This window comes from Leptinotarsa decemlineata, unplaced genomic scaffold (assembly GCF_025532065.1).
Source record: "Leptinotarsa decemlineata unplaced genomic scaffold, Ldec_3_MD MMD2_P_RNA_scaffold_2, whole genome shotgun sequence".
Lineage (NCBI taxonomy): Eukaryota > Metazoa > Arthropoda > Insecta > Coleoptera > Chrysomelidae > Leptinotarsa > Leptinotarsa decemlineata.
Window position 1 is genome coordinate 4,663,715 of NW_027412529.1, and position 18,966 is coordinate 4,682,680.

The 18,966-nt window shown below is 38.4% G+C and overlaps 1 protein-coding gene across 1 annotated transcript in view; it reads left to right on the top strand.

Annotated features, from left to right (window-relative positions):
- LOC111517445 (uncharacterized) overlaps nt 1-16,760 on the top strand; it is an 86,793-nt gene extending 70,033 nt beyond the window's left edge. Inside the window, 6 exon segments of the mRNA XM_074181940.1 lie at nt 3,854-3,991; nt 6,010-6,239; nt 8,789-8,968; nt 14,513-14,900; nt 14,954-15,089; nt 16,295-16,760. Of these exon segments, the coding sequence (XP_074038041.1) occupies nt 3,854-3,991; nt 6,010-6,239; nt 8,789-8,968; nt 14,513-14,900; nt 14,954-15,089; nt 16,295-16,343 (1,121 nt within the window). The 3' untranslated portion in view covers nt 16,344-16,760.
- Nucleotides 16,761-18,966: the final 2,206 nt, after the last annotated feature.

The window sequence follows — 18,966 nt, forward strand, 5'->3', positions numbered from 1 at the left end:
GCACTGGTATTGCTATTGGAATCACTATACTGGAAAAAGTCTGCGTTGTTATCACACTCGTTATTACTATCAGTACTTGTCCAAGGACGCCACATTTTAAACAAAAATTTTAGGTAATTATAACTGCACCAATATCGAATTTCAACACTCAAAACACGATCAGTTCAAGAACTGAACAAGACGGCGATAACCATCCACGCATTCCCGATTTCTATTCGTCACCGTAACATGACTTCAAATTTAATTGGCTCTTCAGCCAATCATAAATCTCGGTTAGTAAAAATTATCCAATACGAATCGCCAAGTCCACAGTCCACGTGGACTCGTTCGCAGCCGATTCATTTCTATGTATTGGTTTTTTTGGCCTTTAAGAGTGCCGACATCTTTAAATATGCACAATATCGTTTACTTCGACTATACTTATTTTGTTTTCAGTAAAATTTTGGTGTGTTATTTGTGATTTAGACTACAGTCACCGTATGCCACTGTCAACATTTCAAGTGTTTTTGAGCACTTGAATCCGTTTTTTACACAGAATTTTATGTAAACTCTTTGATCCATTTTTTTCGTTAGCAGAAAATCGCCGAAGATGCAAAATTCTTCTAACTTTTATGCTTCTTACCAACAAACTTAACAGGTGAAACTGTGAACATATATTCGAAACAGCTGTACCAACATTAAAAAATTAAAAAACTCGCTAATCGAATGTAGGTAGCCCGCGAAATTTAAACATTTACCTTATTTTTTGAACAGTCCACGTATATGATTAAGAATTGCGAGAGAAATTCCGGTGGAAAGCGAGGCAAAAAATAATTTATCGATGCCGTTTCTATTTTCATCCGCGAATGTTTACAGAAATAGCTAACATTTCACGGGAATTGGTAAGAGGTTATGCGTGTTTTACATTGTATGGTGTTGAAAAAATTAAAATGATACTTGGTAAGTGTTGTCTTTGTCTTTTATTAGAACTATTTAGAGTGTTACTGTCACGATAGTTTGTGGAAATTGAGTAAAACAATATTCGAGCTGGAAAATCTAAATTTGCTGGGAAACTTTTTTTTTGGTGTTTGCCATGATTTTTCACGTATTCAATAAACTATTCAAGAAAATCTGTGAATCGTTATGGAAGAGTCAATCCAAAACAACTACTTTCTCGTCAGAATGTTGAAATAAATAGTTTTTTTTAATGAACTGATTGATGTAGCCGTTGCTACTTGGTAAAACAAATTGTATTAGTTTGAAAATGTCCACATAGAACGAAACTGCAGTGATATTAGTTACAACTAAAAGTGTTAAAAAAATATAGAAAGTTTTATTTCTCATTTTTTGAGAGTTTCCTTTCTCGTCTATTCATTGAATAATAATTTCAATACTCCTTCATCTACTACATTGTGTAGCGACTGTCATGGATAATATATGTTAGGAATCACACGTTAAAAGGTAAGACCTCGTTAATCCTTATCTCGCACAAGTTTAGACTTCTGAGGGTTGTCGTTCGTAGGGGTGCGACAGCTGGTTAACGGAAAAACAGATTTTTTTTAACAGATATGTTTGATGTAGATGAGAAAACAAGAGTATTTCATATAATTCAATATTCCCAGAGGAAGTAGTTGTTTCAAACAGTTTCTCTCTCACCGAGATAAGAGAGAAGGATCTGTTATTGACATTGATATTTGTTTTCATAAGTTTTGTATTCTGTATACATGGTACATCTTAAATGATGGCTTCAGTTTATGTCATAATTTCAAAGAGTGATTTCTTTTAATATTTTTTTTAACATATACGAACATGAGTAATTTTTTCTGAAAAAAGATTGTAGAAGTTTTGATAAGAGATAAGCTGGATAAATATTTAAAACTTTTTTACCGAATATACAAAAAAATTAATAGAAAAGACATGGAATATTTAGACCAGGAAATTTTCAAATCAATTCTCTCGACTATTATAAAAGTACTAACACTTCAAAAAAAGTACTGGGAATTGGTCGAAAAAACGCACGATATGTAATATTTACCCCAATTTATTGTATCGTCTTCAAAGTAGGCCCATTCTGAAATACTACACCAACGATTAACCCATCAATATCAATTTTGGACGTTTATTTTCTAATCGACTTCAGTACTCATAGCAAATTCTCTTTAATGTCGTCTCTCGACTGAAAACGGATATTTCGAAGAGGTAATTTGAGTTTTGGAAAAAAAAAGAAAATCGACCGAAGCCATGTCCGGTGAATACGGTGGCTGTTGTATAAAATTTGTTGAATGTTTGGCTAGAAATTCGTTCACAATGATACGAGGGTGGTCCCAGAAGTACCCGGTCCAACAAAGAAAACACAATAATTTTGGAAAAAAAATTATTTATTTTTCAACATAGTCTTCTTGCAGCTCTTGATGAAACACTTTTTTCTTGATGCTTCGATGATGCTTTGATGATGCTTTGTTGCTGTGAAACTTCGCTGAACACTCGTTTGAAACATCTTCACGACTCTGGTTTCGCTCGATTGTGAGAAAACGCGGCACCCATCTTGCACACATCTTTCTCGTGTCAAAATTTTCAGATAATATACGATGTACCGCCTACTAAGTCTGCTAGCTCGCGCACTTTCAGTTAACGATCATTCAGTACCACTTTGTGGACTTTCACCGCCATTTCCGGAGTTGTCACTTCATTTGGTCGTCCACTGCGATGCTCGTCTTGGTAGCTCGTACGACCTTGTTTAAAGTCTGCTACCCAATATCTTACTCACCCAGAGTAGAATCCAGTCCAGCTTTTATGTTAGTTTCAAATAAAAGTATTGTCGGTATGACATAACGAAGACTAATTTTCTCCATTTTCACAAATTCACCAAAAACCTTCGCTATTGATGGTTGCAAAACAAATTTTAAACAACGCAGCGTTTTTGAATTTGAAACCTATGATTTAATGAGTGTGTACTTCCTAAAACAGTGATATTTTTCAAACAACTACCGCCATCTCTAGGTCAGGCTGGGAACTTCTGCGATCACTTGGTTATCGTGGTGGAGAATACATGAGTTTTCTCTCCACATATCTGGTATTTTCCGACGGATTTGCTCTCTCAAATGACGCATAGCACTCAATTAATATTCTTCATTTACTGCCTTACCTCAACTTTGTCGAGCTTTTTCCATTTCAGCTCAGTATATTCGTAAACCCATATCTCGCATCACCATATACATTACATTTCATGAATATGAGGTTGGAATCGACTTCAACGACCTTTACGCGATTCAGTGAGAGAAAATTCTGGTCTTTTGGCACTAGTCGAGTGGCTACGCGTTTCATGACTTACAAAATCGTTTTTAAATTAAAGAACTGATTCTTGAAACATATACATTTTAGCGGATATTTTGTAGAAGTTAACGACGATTTTCAGTTACCATTTCCTTTACTTAAGAGATGTTAACTACAATTGAGGATGTTGATGGCCAACCAGTGCGTGGCAGATCTTCCACCACATCACGAACGCTTTCAAATACACTGTACCACGGATGTGTTTTCGATAAATTCGATTCACCTAAGTCTTTCGCAATATTTTTAGTGCTTCGGCACACGGATTTACATTTGTAATCCAAAAGTTAAGACAGATTCTTTGTTCGATGTTTTTATCCATTGTAAAAATCGCAAAACATGTTTGAGGTAATTAACGAATTGAATACTGTGAAGGAACTAAATGACGGATGTCGCTGAAACTATGTGTGAATATAAAGGACAGTTGTGCCAACATAGCTACGAAATTTATTTCGACAATGCCTTCACGCGGGTTTTTTAAATGTTCAATTCCCGGTACTTTCTTGACAGAATTAATATAATTTCAAGTATATATTTCCAATAGTTAACGGTATGTCTCCGTCGGATGTACCCACGATGAGTGCAGAATTGAAACCAAAACTGGAAGAAATTATGAAAATGATGTTGGTGATCTGGTCCGAAAAAAGCAAGGCACTTAATCTCGTTACAGATGCAGAAAAAGGTTAGTACAAAGAGTAACTGAAATTCAAGAAATGTTTGTGACATTACGATGTGTTACTTGGTAAGTCATTCAATTATTCAAGGATCCACTTAACAATCCCAGATTCTATTATGATTATCGTATAAAAAAAGCAATCACCAGCGACAAACTTATAATTTTTAATGGGACTCTGTTTTTATGTTATCTTATTCTATATTATCACACCTGATGCTAAAATAATGTTGAAGCGCCTTCCTTTGAGAGGTGAAAGAAATAGGTCTTTGTATGGTACCTCATGTAATTACCTTACATCCGATATCAATTATCCCTGGATATTCTAAAGAACTTTCTTTGAGCGGCTAAAGATAATTCTTTATAGTGTCACTGTTTTTCGAGTTTGAAAGCCGTGGATTTTTGAAATTTCTTCCTGACGTTTCGCTGGCGCGTGTGGCTAGCTTCTTCAGAGGTTTACCCATCATGGCTTGCTGTCCGATGACTAACGCTTTACGAAGCCTAAAAAGTTAGTCATCGGACAGCAAGCCATGATGGGTAAACCTCTGAAGAAGCTAGCCACTCGCGCCAGCGAAACGTCAGGAAGAAATTCCAAAAATCTACGGCTTTCAAACTCGAAAAACAGTGACACTGAAAACCTCAGCCGCGAAAATCTAAACCAATTCTTTATAGGTTTTTGAGCGTGGTACCTTTGATTCCAGAATTTATTACGATAAATTTATTTTCTCTCAATTGCCGATGACCACTAGGACCACGTGACTGGTGCCAACAAGTGAGCTCAGGAGTGAAGTCCTAAGAAGGCCCGAGCGGTGAGGCAAATTCCCAAAGGAGCCCAAGTCAACGCTCTTATCTTTAAATCTCTCCGATTTTCATTCCATCCTTTGATGCATCGATTACATTACACGTGTCTCTCTCCCACTCACTAAAGTCTCTCACTGAAACACCAACGATTCGCGACCTTGAAATGCGCTAGGAACAAGCTTGTTCATCTACTGATTTGAATTTCTCGCTGTACGCGCAGTAGCTTCTGATTGGTCGACTGGATGACGGCAAAAGTGGAGAAGTGGGACGACTACGTCACGTGTCTCTTTCCAACTCACCAACTTCTCTCTCTAAAACACTTACGAACGACACATGACCTTGAAGTGGGCTTTGAAGGTCGAAGGTCGTAAAATTGCCAGAATGGACCTGCTCAAATTTGCACGCGTTTTTCCATGAGGAATGGCGTCGTTCTCTTGCAGATATATTACTAATAAAAAATTTTCAACTAGAGAATAAGTTTTACCCCTCCTTGTTGTGCAGGAGATTGAAAGGGTAGTTTTTTTCCCAAACACCCAGTCCTGTTGTCTCTATCGTGCACGACCCCCTCCATGGTTGTCTATTATTTATTAGTTACGGTTTTCTTTGCAGATTGCCACCAGCCCAAAATCCACAGCAAAGAGTGAATTTTTCAGGATACGTTGGACGATCTTGGGTCTCATGTCGATTGGTATCATTCCAAATTCAACAATTATGTTTGTTCCAGAAATGGGCCACATCGCTGGAGATGATTTTTCGATGAAAATTGGGGTCAGTTACTCCAGAGTTACTCCTAGGTCAGTTGGATTTTGTACGAGTGCGGGCCTAAGTCACCACGCAAAATTCGCAAAGTCGTGATCTGCAAAAAGTCGAGTTCTTGTGAGTGACGCGAAATCAACAGACAGCCACAATGTTTTCGGGAGATCTTGCATTTTGTCGACGTACGTATATTGGTCGATCGTTCACTGAACCAGTGGACTCAAATTTATTCATCACATTGGGAATAGTCCTCTCGTTAGGGGGATTATGGTGACCGTAAAATAGGCGCAGGGCGTACGTTGGCCGAACAGAACATCCATTTTTTAAAAACAATTTTATCATTTACACGTGTTGTTGAATGGTAGCTGTTGAAAGACCCTATACATATATTTAACGCAATGTCGAGTTATTTGTTCCCATCGAGGATCTTTAAGTATTGTATGGTATGACCTTCGATAATTTTGTTTCAGATTGTGACAAAACAGTGGTAGTGCATCGAGAATCGGGGGAATTCGGTTTCCGAATCCACGGTTCGAAACCAGTCGTCGTGTCCGCCATAGAACCGGGGACTCCCGCTGAATCATCAGGACTCGAGGTCGGTGACATCGTTCTATCAGTGAACGGGGTCAGTGTTCTCGACAAAAGTCACTCCGAAATTGTGAAAATTGCCCACGCTGGAAGCGACACTTTGAAGATGGAGGTCAGTAGTACCTACTCAAAGAAAACTCATATTGTATGTTGTTATTTTTCAATTGAAAATCCTTTTTAATGGTGATTCTATCAAAAATTCCAGAGCTTGAGAGTGCTCTGAACAAAGTATCTGATGATGAAACCAAATTCAGCAATAATTATATAGTTTAATATAATATTCGATGGAGTTTGTCGATACTTGAAAAAAATCCATAATCCACAAACCATCTCAAGCACCCACTCTGCGAACAGGACGGTACAGGACGGGAACATGACGGGACGTGGCCTGTCCTTTGCCTGTCTTTGTCTCCTTCGTACACTACGGCAGGGCGAGATACCGCGTTCTGTTCCCCCACCTTCTTCCTTTCCTTCTCGCTCGGTTCCTCTTCTTATTTCCCATCCCGTAAGTAATAGCTCAATACTAGTAAACAATGCTTTTCCTGTCGGATTCCTGTTCCCTATCTAGTGAGGAGGATATTGTACTTGCAACTTTTACATCATAGTATAATTAATTCATTGGACAAATCAAACACTACAGGGTATTGTTGGATAACACATACCAATTTCTCTTCGGAATTATTCATATTTTTCAGCGACAATCTAGATGGCTGAAGAAAAGACGTGTGAATATCTCGCGGTGTCTTTATAGGGCACTAAAATCAAAGTCAAGCATGCGCCGTGAGGAGGAAAAGAGCAGGGGTGAGAGGACGGCCTGAGACAGGCACAGGAGATGGAGACGGCACGGCATGTGCCTGGCCGGAGTGATTCGGTTAGAAAATTATGCATCCGTTGACAGAGGATATGAGGGCCTCATTCGACTTGTCGGGGCCTTCTATATCGTGAGGAGTCGTCTACAGCATAATCTATAGCTTCCCTAACGGATTATCATGAGTGTTCGCGCTATCTAGAACTCTCCGATTCCTCGACTGAATGGGCTGCTAAATGGAAGGCAGCTGCAAATCTCTGTGGATGGCGTCATTCTGCATGAACCACGGAGCATTCATTATCATCCGTATTAGCTTATTTTGCAATCTCTTCAAAATGGGGAGATTCGTCGGAGCCGCTTATCCCTAGACGCCTGAAGCGTACATGATGATAGGCTTGAACATCGTGTTATAGATTATGATTTTGTTTTTCAGACTCAATCAGAGGGTACAGACTTCTGAAGAAGTCTGTACCCAGAAGAGCTGGGTACTTTCCCGCGCTTGCCAGTCAATCTCCCTTCCAGAGACCCACACTTTCATGGCCGGAGAGAATATCGTTATTCCCATGGTTTTTCCCTGAGCTTTGTTCGGGTTCACTCGGATCTTGCAATCAAGGTACCAGCACTCGAGGTCGTCTAATATACGTTGCATATATACGATCTCGAACTCACGACCCATGGAAGAAGTGAAGAGAGCTATATTGTCGGCGTATAGAGAAATCTTCACAAGCTCGGACCTCGGAAGGTCACTGGTGTATAAGGAATAGAGCGTGGGACAGAGCACGACGCCCTGGCGGGTCGAAAGCGTGTAATTTATGCAGAAGGCCTTCGTGTCATACCCGGTCGAAGGCCTTCAAAATGTCTAATAGAACGATGTGTATTTTCTTATTTGTATTAAGCTCTTTGATGGTATTTTCGACCAGTCTCAGAGCCTATAACTCAGTGGAGTAGTCCCTCCGGGCACATACTTCCTCGACACATCCCTTTCAACATAAAGTGTCAGCTTCCAACAGTATGCTTTACAGACTATTGGGTAGACTATTGGGGTTCAGGGTAGATATTATCGACTCCATGTATTCCTCTTCAAGAAAAGATAATAACCGTCATCGGACAATAATATATTTTGGGAAATCACCAATAACATCACTCGTTTTTATGAAAAAAATAAGTTGGACGTGGCTCACAGAACAAATAATGATTCAGTCAGATTCATCAAAAACAATAAAAACAAAACTTGGAGTGTATTGGTGGTTCATGCCCAAAACTTTATATTCGCCAAACAGAAAGAACCTTTTCTCGAAGAATAAAATAATACAGGAATAGTTTCTTGAAAGTAAAGACCATTTCCACTGCAAACCATCTTTTAGCAGAGCGGTATGAGTTCAACCATGATTATGACGTATTACATTTGGACGAGAAAGGTTTGAAACTCAATCTTTTGGATGGCTTGGAAATTATTAAATTCAAGAGTTCGGAAAATTCACTGGGTAACCAAATAGAATTGAATGATTTTTCCTCTGTTGAATCTGTTTTTTAGTGTGGAGATTAGTAATTATTTCATTATATGTCATTTGAATGATTTATTTGGGTGTAACTCCTGAAATATTCTCGTGTGATAATTATAAATGTAATGATACCTATACAATAAATTTCTAACTGCTGTATTTTTCATTTATAATGGTGATGTGAATGAAGGAACCAATTCCAATTTATAAAGTTTTACATACATTTTCAGTTGGTTCTAATTGTGGAAGTTCATAAATAGATTCGATAGATTCATTCTGTAGTTTCTTCGATAGTTCAATACTGATTTTCATGCATACTGAAGATTTGGAGGTTATAAATATTTTTTCAAGGTTGCACGAACTTGCTATGCATTGAACCCGCCAAATGACGAAGAATCCTTGAAAATATTGTACAGTGGATACCTGTGGAAGTTGAATGGATACGCCAGCGGAGTCAGCAGCAACAGATGGACCAGAAGATGGTTTTGCCTGAAACAAAATAACTGTCTCTACTGTTACAAAACTGAAGTAGTGAGTATCTTATGTATAAATGATTTTCATATGTATATGATATGACAGTTTGGTAATGCCCTAAAAACTCAAGGAAACTGCCATAGAGAAAGTCAAAATAACTTGTCTATTTTTTCCGAATTTTCAGAAAAACTGCAGCCTTATGAACCGGCTCGTCGTTTATCATCCTATCATTCTATGACACCCATACCAACGTTCTATCTATATTTTCAGAGTTTTAAGAAAAACTGCAGCCTTACAGGCGTATTACATTTTTCATCCATTCTTTTCATGTGTACCCAGAATAGTACTAATGTCACTCTTGGATTCAACAATGCACTGTGTGTAAGAATATTTATACTTTTCGCAATATTACACATATTTCCATCTGGAAAAAGGTTGTGCATAGGTCGATCGGGTTGCTGTAATGTAAATTTCTACCAGGACAGTATGTATTCTGTCGAAAAAGTACCGGATATCGATTCAAAAAGCCCGCATGAAGGGATAGTCGAACAAAGAATATGTCTTGAATTTTGCATTGCAAATCAAATTTCGTGTACCGAAGCGCTGAAAATGTTGCATATGACTTACTCAATATTTAACATCCTTAACTTGTATAGGTTGAGTTTAAACCACAAGTGTTGGTTAAACTTTGGTTTAACGAATAAAGTTTATTGTATAGGTGTTTGTGACTGCCATTCGGAGTTTAACTGTCAACTGATGGATGGAGGGGCAGTTAAACTACAAGCGTCAGTTAAACACATGTTCGGATTGAATACTGATGTGTCAACTATTTGTGGTTACTTTATGTATTATAACTTATAAATATTTGACGCGTCCAGATTTTTTCATGTTTTCATAATGGACATATTTGAAGATATATTATTTGAAGAAGAAGATGAGATAGATGTTATAAATATTGTGGAAAACCCAAGAAGACCGCGACTTTTTCTACCGCGAATCGACACCATGGACATTTGGATAGACCAGGAATTTATCAGTAGGTTCAGGATGTCGAAAGAATCTGTAGGGGTATTAAGAAATTGGCCTAAATTTGCATAGGAATACGCCACAGTGACTTTTGTGAGTTTTTTTTAATTAAAACAATGAATAATAATGATACATTATCCTTGAGTGAGCCCATGTCACGTCTTCACTATTCTTGGATACCAGAATGTCCTTATGGATTTTCACCAGACGTGATATATCTCCACTTCCTGCTTGGAAAAATTGGATGACCTCCTGTTAGTGTGGATCCCGCATTCCATTTCATTACAGTGTCAGATTATGAACTTATCAACAAATTGCATATGGCATTTACGACATTTACGTCAATGTCCGACGGCAGGTCAATTTCAATTCACTTGTCACTTGTCAATGTTGTCGTGTCTACGAGTTTTTAACTGTAAGATATACAAAAGATATTTTAGCATTTTATCGGTTTAAACCTGAGTTCAAATATAAGATTGAACCCAAGTTCAAACTAAACTATAAACGAGACCTATACAACTGTCCCTTAGACGGTACGGACGAGATCTCGGGGGGGCAGCCTTGTAAATTTTAAGTGGCACAAGGCACCACTACACCAGGAAGCTACAGTGAAGAAACGGTAATTCAGGGGTCTGTGTGAACTTGACAAAATCCGTAGGCCAGAAAGTCAGATTTTTACTTGACTGCTGAGAATTCAACCTGTTTATCAGTTGCAAAGATGTTTCACCATTCTAATGAAATAAACTAACAAATTAGTTTCAACTCTTCAATTAAACCAAATCAACTCTACTATGTGGTTGCTAACTAATTACAATAACGAAGAAGCGTGCAACGATGTGAATGCTCAAACAAAACGAAAAAGGTTTAAAGTAACCTTAGCGGTACTAACGGTTGGCAGGAAACGCAATCAACCACGATTACTGAAGCAAGCGGGTATTAGAAGCTCTGTGCAATTCACTTCAAAATAATGCCTGTCCTTCACCTACTGGAGCTGTATTCTCCAACTCCGTGTATACGATGCTTCGGATTCGCAGAGCGCGAAAAGGATAGCCCAAGTGGCAAATACCGCAACGGACCGGAAACGCGGAGAGAAGCTTCGGACAGATGGTCTGAGCGGCGAATACCGCGAAGGACCGAAAATCGTAAAAGGAGACACCTGAAGGAAATGTAGCCCAAGTGGCGAATATCACAAAAGGCAGGAAACGCGGAGATAATATTCGATTGGATGATCCAAGTGGCGAATACAAGTGGCGGAAAAGTAGGAGACGTGTAAATATAAGGTAGCCCAAGTTATGGATACCACAAAGGGCCGGAAACGCAGAGAGAAGTTTCGAATAGTTGATCCAAGTGGCGAATAACACAAAGGAAAATGTAAGGGAAGACACGTGAAGAAAAAATAGCCCAAGTGATGGATACCACAAAGGGCAAGAAATGCAGAGGGAAGTTTCGAAGAGATGATCCAAGTGTACCACAAAAAGTCGGAAAACGTAAGAGACACGTGAAGATAAGGTAGCCCAAGAGAAGAATACCACAAAGAGCCGGAAACGCGGAGGGAAGTTTCGAACAGTTGATCCAAGTGGCGAATACTACAAAGGATCGGAAAACGTAAGAGCCGCGTGAAGATACTAGTAAACGGTTAAACACACTTACGACGCGAATTCGGATGGCACGGCCAGGCACCCACTATAATAATTATAATCACTAAGTACGTACGTTTCCTACCCTGTCGGTAGCCATAGACTGCAGTCGGCTTGGTCACAGTTTAGCCATAGTAAAAATCAACCAGTAAGTCCACTCCCACTACTTTCATTCATAAATTCACAAAGTTCTCGGTGACTTAGAAACGAAGTGTGGAGCCAATTTCGTTTTTTTACCATATAAAAACTAAATTTAAGGTTAATATAAAATATTTTGTGATAAATTACTTAGAACCAACTACAAAAACAATAATAACAACAGCGAATAAGCTAAACACGATATCAATTTCCAACCATTTATTATAACTAATCCGATGTCCGTGGTACCGTCGAATCCTTCCAAACTACAGCACTGAACGCGTTGGATGAGAATCTCATCCTAAGAGCGGTTGAAGGCCCCCGGCAACTCAGGCGGATCACGTGGTAAGAGAGCCTACTGGTTGTATTATTCTACTGTGGTTTAGCTTTCTACTGTGGCTTGGTCACCCTTGCTTTCTTTGAATCCAGTCATTGCTTGTTCTTTGGTTCCACATGCGGTAGATTTCTACTTTTTCGGTAAATTCGGCAAATTGAAAAATTGCAGTAGATGAATTGTATTAGATGCCTTGGCGATAGAATTTTCATTTCAATGTACATGGCAAGATCTAGAGCAAATGATATGAATTCATTATTTCTATATTCTGCCCGCTTCGATACACAGAACACAAAATGAATACAGATCATAAAACATCCATTTCCCGATTGCTTGTTACTATTTTCTGAATACCTCCTAACCTCCGACCTCGGAATAAAGGAAGGAGATGATACATAACCTCATTTCACTTTTAATTTTCAGACTTTCAAAGAATTGAAAGTTTCATTTCAAACATGGAAACATTTTTGTTTTTGAATCTTGAAATCTAATACTTGAAATATTCTCTGTGTTCGAAATAACCGACTAGATTAAACTTGCTATTTCAAATATTAGACCACGCCCATTGGCTATACTCGTAAGAAGGCCAAGGCCAAGGCCTTCTAGATTTAGTGATGCTATTAAAATGTCTTTACAAGCGCCACCTAGTGGTCGAAAACTCAAATTTTCACTATGCTGTTGCTCTTCAAACTTCAAATCAAAGAGTACATCACTTCACTACACTACATTGCAGTAGATTTTCGATGACACCGTAGGTAGATTTCTCTAATAAAATGTGGTCATGCTGGTGGTGGCTCGGGTGGGCAGTCAGACTAGACTGCATTGACTGCACATTTTCGCTGTCTCGCGGCGGCACGGTCTTCATCCGTTTTTCATCACTCGCGGAGCGGAACTAATAAACGTATCGAATTCTTGGCATTCTCCTGAATTTTTTCCAACAAGACTGATATTTTTATACAAAGAAATAGCTGAGATACAATTATTCTATTTAAAACGCAAAACTTGTAGAAGAAAAACAATGAATGAGTTGCATACACAAAAATAGTAACTTCGTTACAGATGAATCGACTTTATCAGATTATTTAAAATTGGTAGAGAAGTGGTGGAAGATTTTTCTCGCTCTGGTCGGACATCGCAATAAACTCAAATGAACTCAACACATGGTAGCTGAAAATCGTCATTTGAGATTGTGAGAGATAACCGCTGAAATTTCTGCGTCTCACGAATCAGTTTGTAACATTTTGAACGATCTTTTGGTCACAAAAAACCTGAATTTTCTGCAATCGCGTAAAGATCACTGAAAACTTGTTGAAATTTGTCAATTCGTACACCGCATTCATAAAATGCATTGTAACTGGCGACGAGACATGGGTTTACGAATTTGATATGCAAACTATTCAACAAGGTTCGGAATGGCACCTTCCAACTGAGCTGAAATGGTAAAAAACTCGTCGGAGACAATCAAAAGTGAAGGTGATGTCAACAGTTTTTTTATTACCACGGTATTGTACACTCAGATTTCTTCCCAGAAGATGAGACTATGTAAAAAAGATAATAAGAACGAATTCCTAGCAAAAAAATCAACAAATTCTATCAAATAGCCACCGTATTCGCCTTTGCGAGGCACCCGTACTGAGTACTGAAGTCGGTTCGAAAAAATGCGTTTAAAAACGTTTTGTTGATGAGTATTTCGTTGAAGTAAGTGTGTCATTTAAGGAGGGCCTACTTTGGATGAATAATACATATTTTACATTTCATTGATCATTTTCCGGTCGTTTTTTGACATATTAGTATCCCCATTTTCGATTCTCCACCCATATTTATAGTTTCTGCTGGTTATGTTCTTGAAACAACTGAAGTTCCACTCATCACTGTTTGTGACTTCAACGTATTCAATGTTGCTGTTTGTGTGGTGTTCATTGCTGCCGCTACAAACACGCCAATCTAAGCACTCTGTCTAGTTGATAGGTGATCGCTTGTTTCATCTTTGACCACCAAACCAAAGAAGCAAATGTTATCATGGGTTAGATCATCACGTTGAAGAGCCAATCCACCATGTTTGGTTACAGCCTCCATGTCTTTCCGTAACTGCATCTGGACAGCTCCACTGCTACCCCGCATTTATTTTAAACTTGTTTAAATGTTGGTTCCAAATTAGACAGGGATTTAATATCCCTCCAGATATTCAATCTCCTTCGGCGATTATTTCACTTCACTTCGAAGTTTAAGAGATCTTAATCTCTTTAACTGTTTTCTCCTAATGAATGCTACTATGTTCCTATGTTCATCTTTGTTATAATATTCAGAACTATTTTGTTGGCGTGGAAAGAAAATAATTTGCAGGGTACCTACATCACTTGACCATCAGGTTTATCAACAACAAATTCAACTATAGTAACAGCTGCTAACAGTTGAAAATATACTCTCTGTCTCAAGCCTGAATAAGTAACAATAATATATTTACAGGACAAACATCCCGTGGACGTTGTGATGCTCCACGACCAGGAGATCCACAAAATTCACGACGAACAAGAAAAAATATCGAAACCAAATAGCTTCCTGATACAGCGATCAGAAGGTGTGCCTCTGTACGTAGCAGCGGATAACATCGAATCACAGGAGGCTTGGATAGAAGCATTAAATAAAGCCGTAACCGACAGCAAAGTCGCAGATGAATTCTTGGTGAAGTCCAGGAGAAATCTATCGTTACCACCCTGTTCGGTTCCAGAACCGGACTGTTTTGGTTATTTGGTGAAACTAGGGACGCAGTGGAAATCTTGGAGTAAGAGGTACTGCGTACTAAAAGACGCCTGTCTTTACTTCTACCAGGACGCAAATTCCAAAAGCGCTTTCGGTAAGATCAACCTTTGAAAAATAACTCTGTGAATCAGTTGGTTTTCTTCGTAGGTGCTGCTTATTTACATGGATATAGAGTACAACAATATTTATCAGGGACTAAGAAACATGCCTTCGAAATCATACCGCCAGACCCCAGCAAAAAGCATTATTATTTCCATACTGATTCAGATGCAGATAGAAAGAGGTTTGTATACGTACATCATTTTGAAACGTGTGTCTGAAAAACAGTTGAAAAAAATATAGAAAACACCTGATAAACTGATAACCGTCGTCTTTTTCAAGTTAAGACGTAAGTATTATATTTTTTGGATTAAGAAACATATCATTGCCTGTTTATATTTAGTTTTATAAACTTAGTCAAGGCCCCTGATATAAACATTTATGTTCTTTGGAGTCAATAAATAATTGATACCAAAAATTGAAACTTGGAGAAAAAAAGAACAATTCTCTGATGGTACAAAAATACATACGAGGTCCGGCTAGAGAGCGCCCTAGAAGGGTGGGGAAAAACCGAGTAGTGCGTTAAGTATTTTGAAATCTTCTCTATTCACGTACCAAAACAAGTTTTCGACAATATTATAGTATTTGTGCAGTGACGGTTTGAAACGAACGTGATTTTTCTAGTACCGAAAACCATGTGTGGCGGAAAAAACTCCGAGTACTATAAATTGCTGCAAGAGGCCTATGGGGACTATTCTCCATCTCGTGCGCGGGTTTTTGAGTAGTGTAAGCCCTTCAGTGAAGGCCGAGAGAGCAAGGATGTCCAAATCAAAATTCAAGGCAATGTTGATCGTTTTTTTTCGACATTAACGGTATCGTTGTCACTGAATGGGTTCCAGAGGGTCAGACTGTCAACCAGACTTAATATTTGTCCGTTTTGGCAACACTGCGAGAACTAGCTAATAAGAAACGAGTTGTGGAAGAAGAACTCGTGGATTTTGCACCAGGACAACGCACCTGCCCATAATGCGCTATCTGTGAAAAGGTATTTGGCCGATAAACGCACCCCAGTGCTCCAACACTAGCCGTACTCGCCAAGTTTGGCACCGTGCGACTTTTTTTTGTTTCCGAAGATAAAATCTGCTTTGAAAGGGACCTGATTGAGTCGATAGAAGCGGTAAAGCAAAAAACGGCAACACTGCTTTGATAAATGGAAAAAACGAATGGAAAGGTGTGTGGCGACGGAAGGGGAGTATACTGAAGGGAAGCATTCGAACGTAGAATATTTTTTATAATAAAACCCTTTTTCGTAACCAGTCTCGTTATTTAATAGCCGAACCTCGTATTACATACAATTATGATTAATTTTTGTCTATCCCCTAGTTTATAATTCCAATCAAATAAGTAGGGTTTTATTTCATGATTGCAATATTTTTTTTTTGTTTTCAGGTGGATAGCAGCCATGGAATATTCAATAGATAAATGGCTCAAAATATAAAAGTAGTTTGTTTATCACATCAACTTTTGATTTATTTTAAAAATTGAAATCGGGACGTACTGTAGGCCAAATATAGGTGAAAATCATGAATTCCGAACAAAGATATTTTCTATTTTGTAAAAGTGTCAGGTACCTATTTGTTGTACGAAGTAATATTAATATTAAGTTCAATTACATTTATTAGTTCTTTTTCAAATATTCACTTGCTCTAACTAAAATATAATTAACTCAAAATTAATGGTAGATGGGCATAATTCTGTTCCGGTTTCATTTCCTGTATTACTCTTTATATTTTTGAATATTTATATAATTTATAGCCATTATATTCAAAAGAATGATAGGAGCCTATTTAATTTAACAATTGTTTAGCTTTATTTATCAAAGTGACATATTCTGGAAATATATTGATTTTTTAATGATTGTTTTTCATTCTCAATATACCTACCTACAACTACTATAGGACATATTGTCTATGAAGTGAAATCTCAGATAGATAACCAAAACTGAAAATTGCAAGACCTACCCTTTCTGTATGTATATATTACATAGGGCACTGTTGTCCACAACTTTGTTAACTTATATAAGTAGTGTAATAGTACAGTATAGAAATCACACGCGAATCAGATGAGTCAGTTTTCATAGTCCGAGGATGAGGGCAAGCAAAGTGATTGCTCAGCTAGTCTTGCTACATCGACTACCCAGGTAGCACAATGACGTTTTTAGGACCTTTGAAGGACTTCACAAAACATACCGTTCGTTAAAATAAATTTTAAAAGGCATTTCACTCTGAAACTATAGTTTCTTCAAATGATAGTTTCGATTTTCCTATTTCACCTTCAATAACAAAACTACCATCTTCAGCAACTATAGATATACGATAGGTCAAACAATAAAAACAATGATTCATTTATAAAATTACTCTATAATAACGTTTGCCTGAAGAAGAGCAAAACCACCTATACAATGTGCGGGACATCATCAACGTTTTGATCTGTGGTTTGGATTGAGGCCGAACCGCAGAGGCTCAGAACGTCGGTTGGGCAGTGCAATTACTGCCAACGTTTCGGACATACCCAAAGGAACTTCAAGGCAATTCCAGTATGCTTTGAATGCGCCGGCCAACACTTAATGGTCGAGTGTAAAAGATCAAGACGATTGCCAGTGATGTGCTATAACTGCAGAAGAGACTAATGCGTTAGTGTTCACGGATGCCCAGTCTTTCCAAGAAGACAGGAAAAACATACTAAATCTACGCATTCTGTCCCCGAGACAGCCTCTGCCCCTCCCAAGAAGACTAGCAGGGTCTAATACAGCCAGGAGCGGCATCACCTACGCGAGATCCGCTCAAGCCAACAACAGGTCTATAACTGTTTTGCTCCATGGCCAAGGTAGGGGAGAGAGATAGTATTCCTAAAAAAGTAGGACGAGGAGATCGAAGATACGGATGGTTCGGTTCCAGGAGCGGCTCATTCTTGCCAACTTCAAGCCCTAAGATTGGTTGAAAACGGAATATATGAGATGAATCAAAGAAAACACGTGCAAATCCTTTTATTAGACATTTCGAAAGCCTTCTACACAAAATGATATGATTCAAACTCCCACTGAAACTAGTCAAATGGAGTGGGTTCTACTCAAATGGATTGGGTTCTACTCGAAGGGATCGAACGTTCACAGTCAAGCTAGATAATATCGCTCTCTGGTAAGACATATAGAGTGCCGCAGAAAGCAGTCCTTCCCGCATTCTTCATAACCTTTACGTCAGCGATCTCCCGAGAACTGAGCACGTTAACGTATCTCCCTCTATGCAACTGACACGGCAATTTGCGTTTCTAATAGCTTAGCTAATAGCTGAGCAATGGTTCTCTTCAGCCCCCTATATCTGATAAACCAAAGCTTTCGGAAGGATACATCGAAATATGTCCAGTGAGGTCCAATATTGGTTTGCTATGTACATTTAGTTTTGAACGTCCATATATTTTGTAAAAGTTGCATTTCGATAATTGAATGAATGGAAGCTTACAAGTTATGTAATTTTAAATTGCGTGTGCTAACAGATTAAAGGCGTTTTCTGGCGCTCATGTATTCAAAACATATTCGTCTGTGATTCAAATACATTCATTCTGGGTTGAAACGATGATGTCACATCAACTATGATTTATAACGTAATCAACCTCACACTAGCGTGAGGTTGGTTTTGAAACGGTAATTGACGTTGCGTTACGTCAGTTGTCAGTTATAGTCTCAGAGTAATAAAAAATATATTACTCTAAGGTTTTAGTTTATAAAGTACTGAAAACGTTTTATCAAATACGTTGTAAGGATGTACAGAATATAGCTGTATGCACAAACCCGATTTTAATTGAGGTTAAAGAAAATTGAAGAGATTATTTTTATCGGTAGCGGTTGGTAGCCAGGCAGTTCGACGAGGGTGCTTTGTTCACTCACTCGAATTGACTGCCGTGTTGGTCGTTGGTTCAAGCCACAGTCTGAACGATAGATTTTCACTTGCGTTTTCACGTCCAACCCTTGTTAGGAATCACACGTAAAAAGGTAAGACCTCGTTAATCCTTAGCTCTCACAAGTTTCGACTTCTGAGGGTTGTCGTTCGTAGGGGTGCGACAGC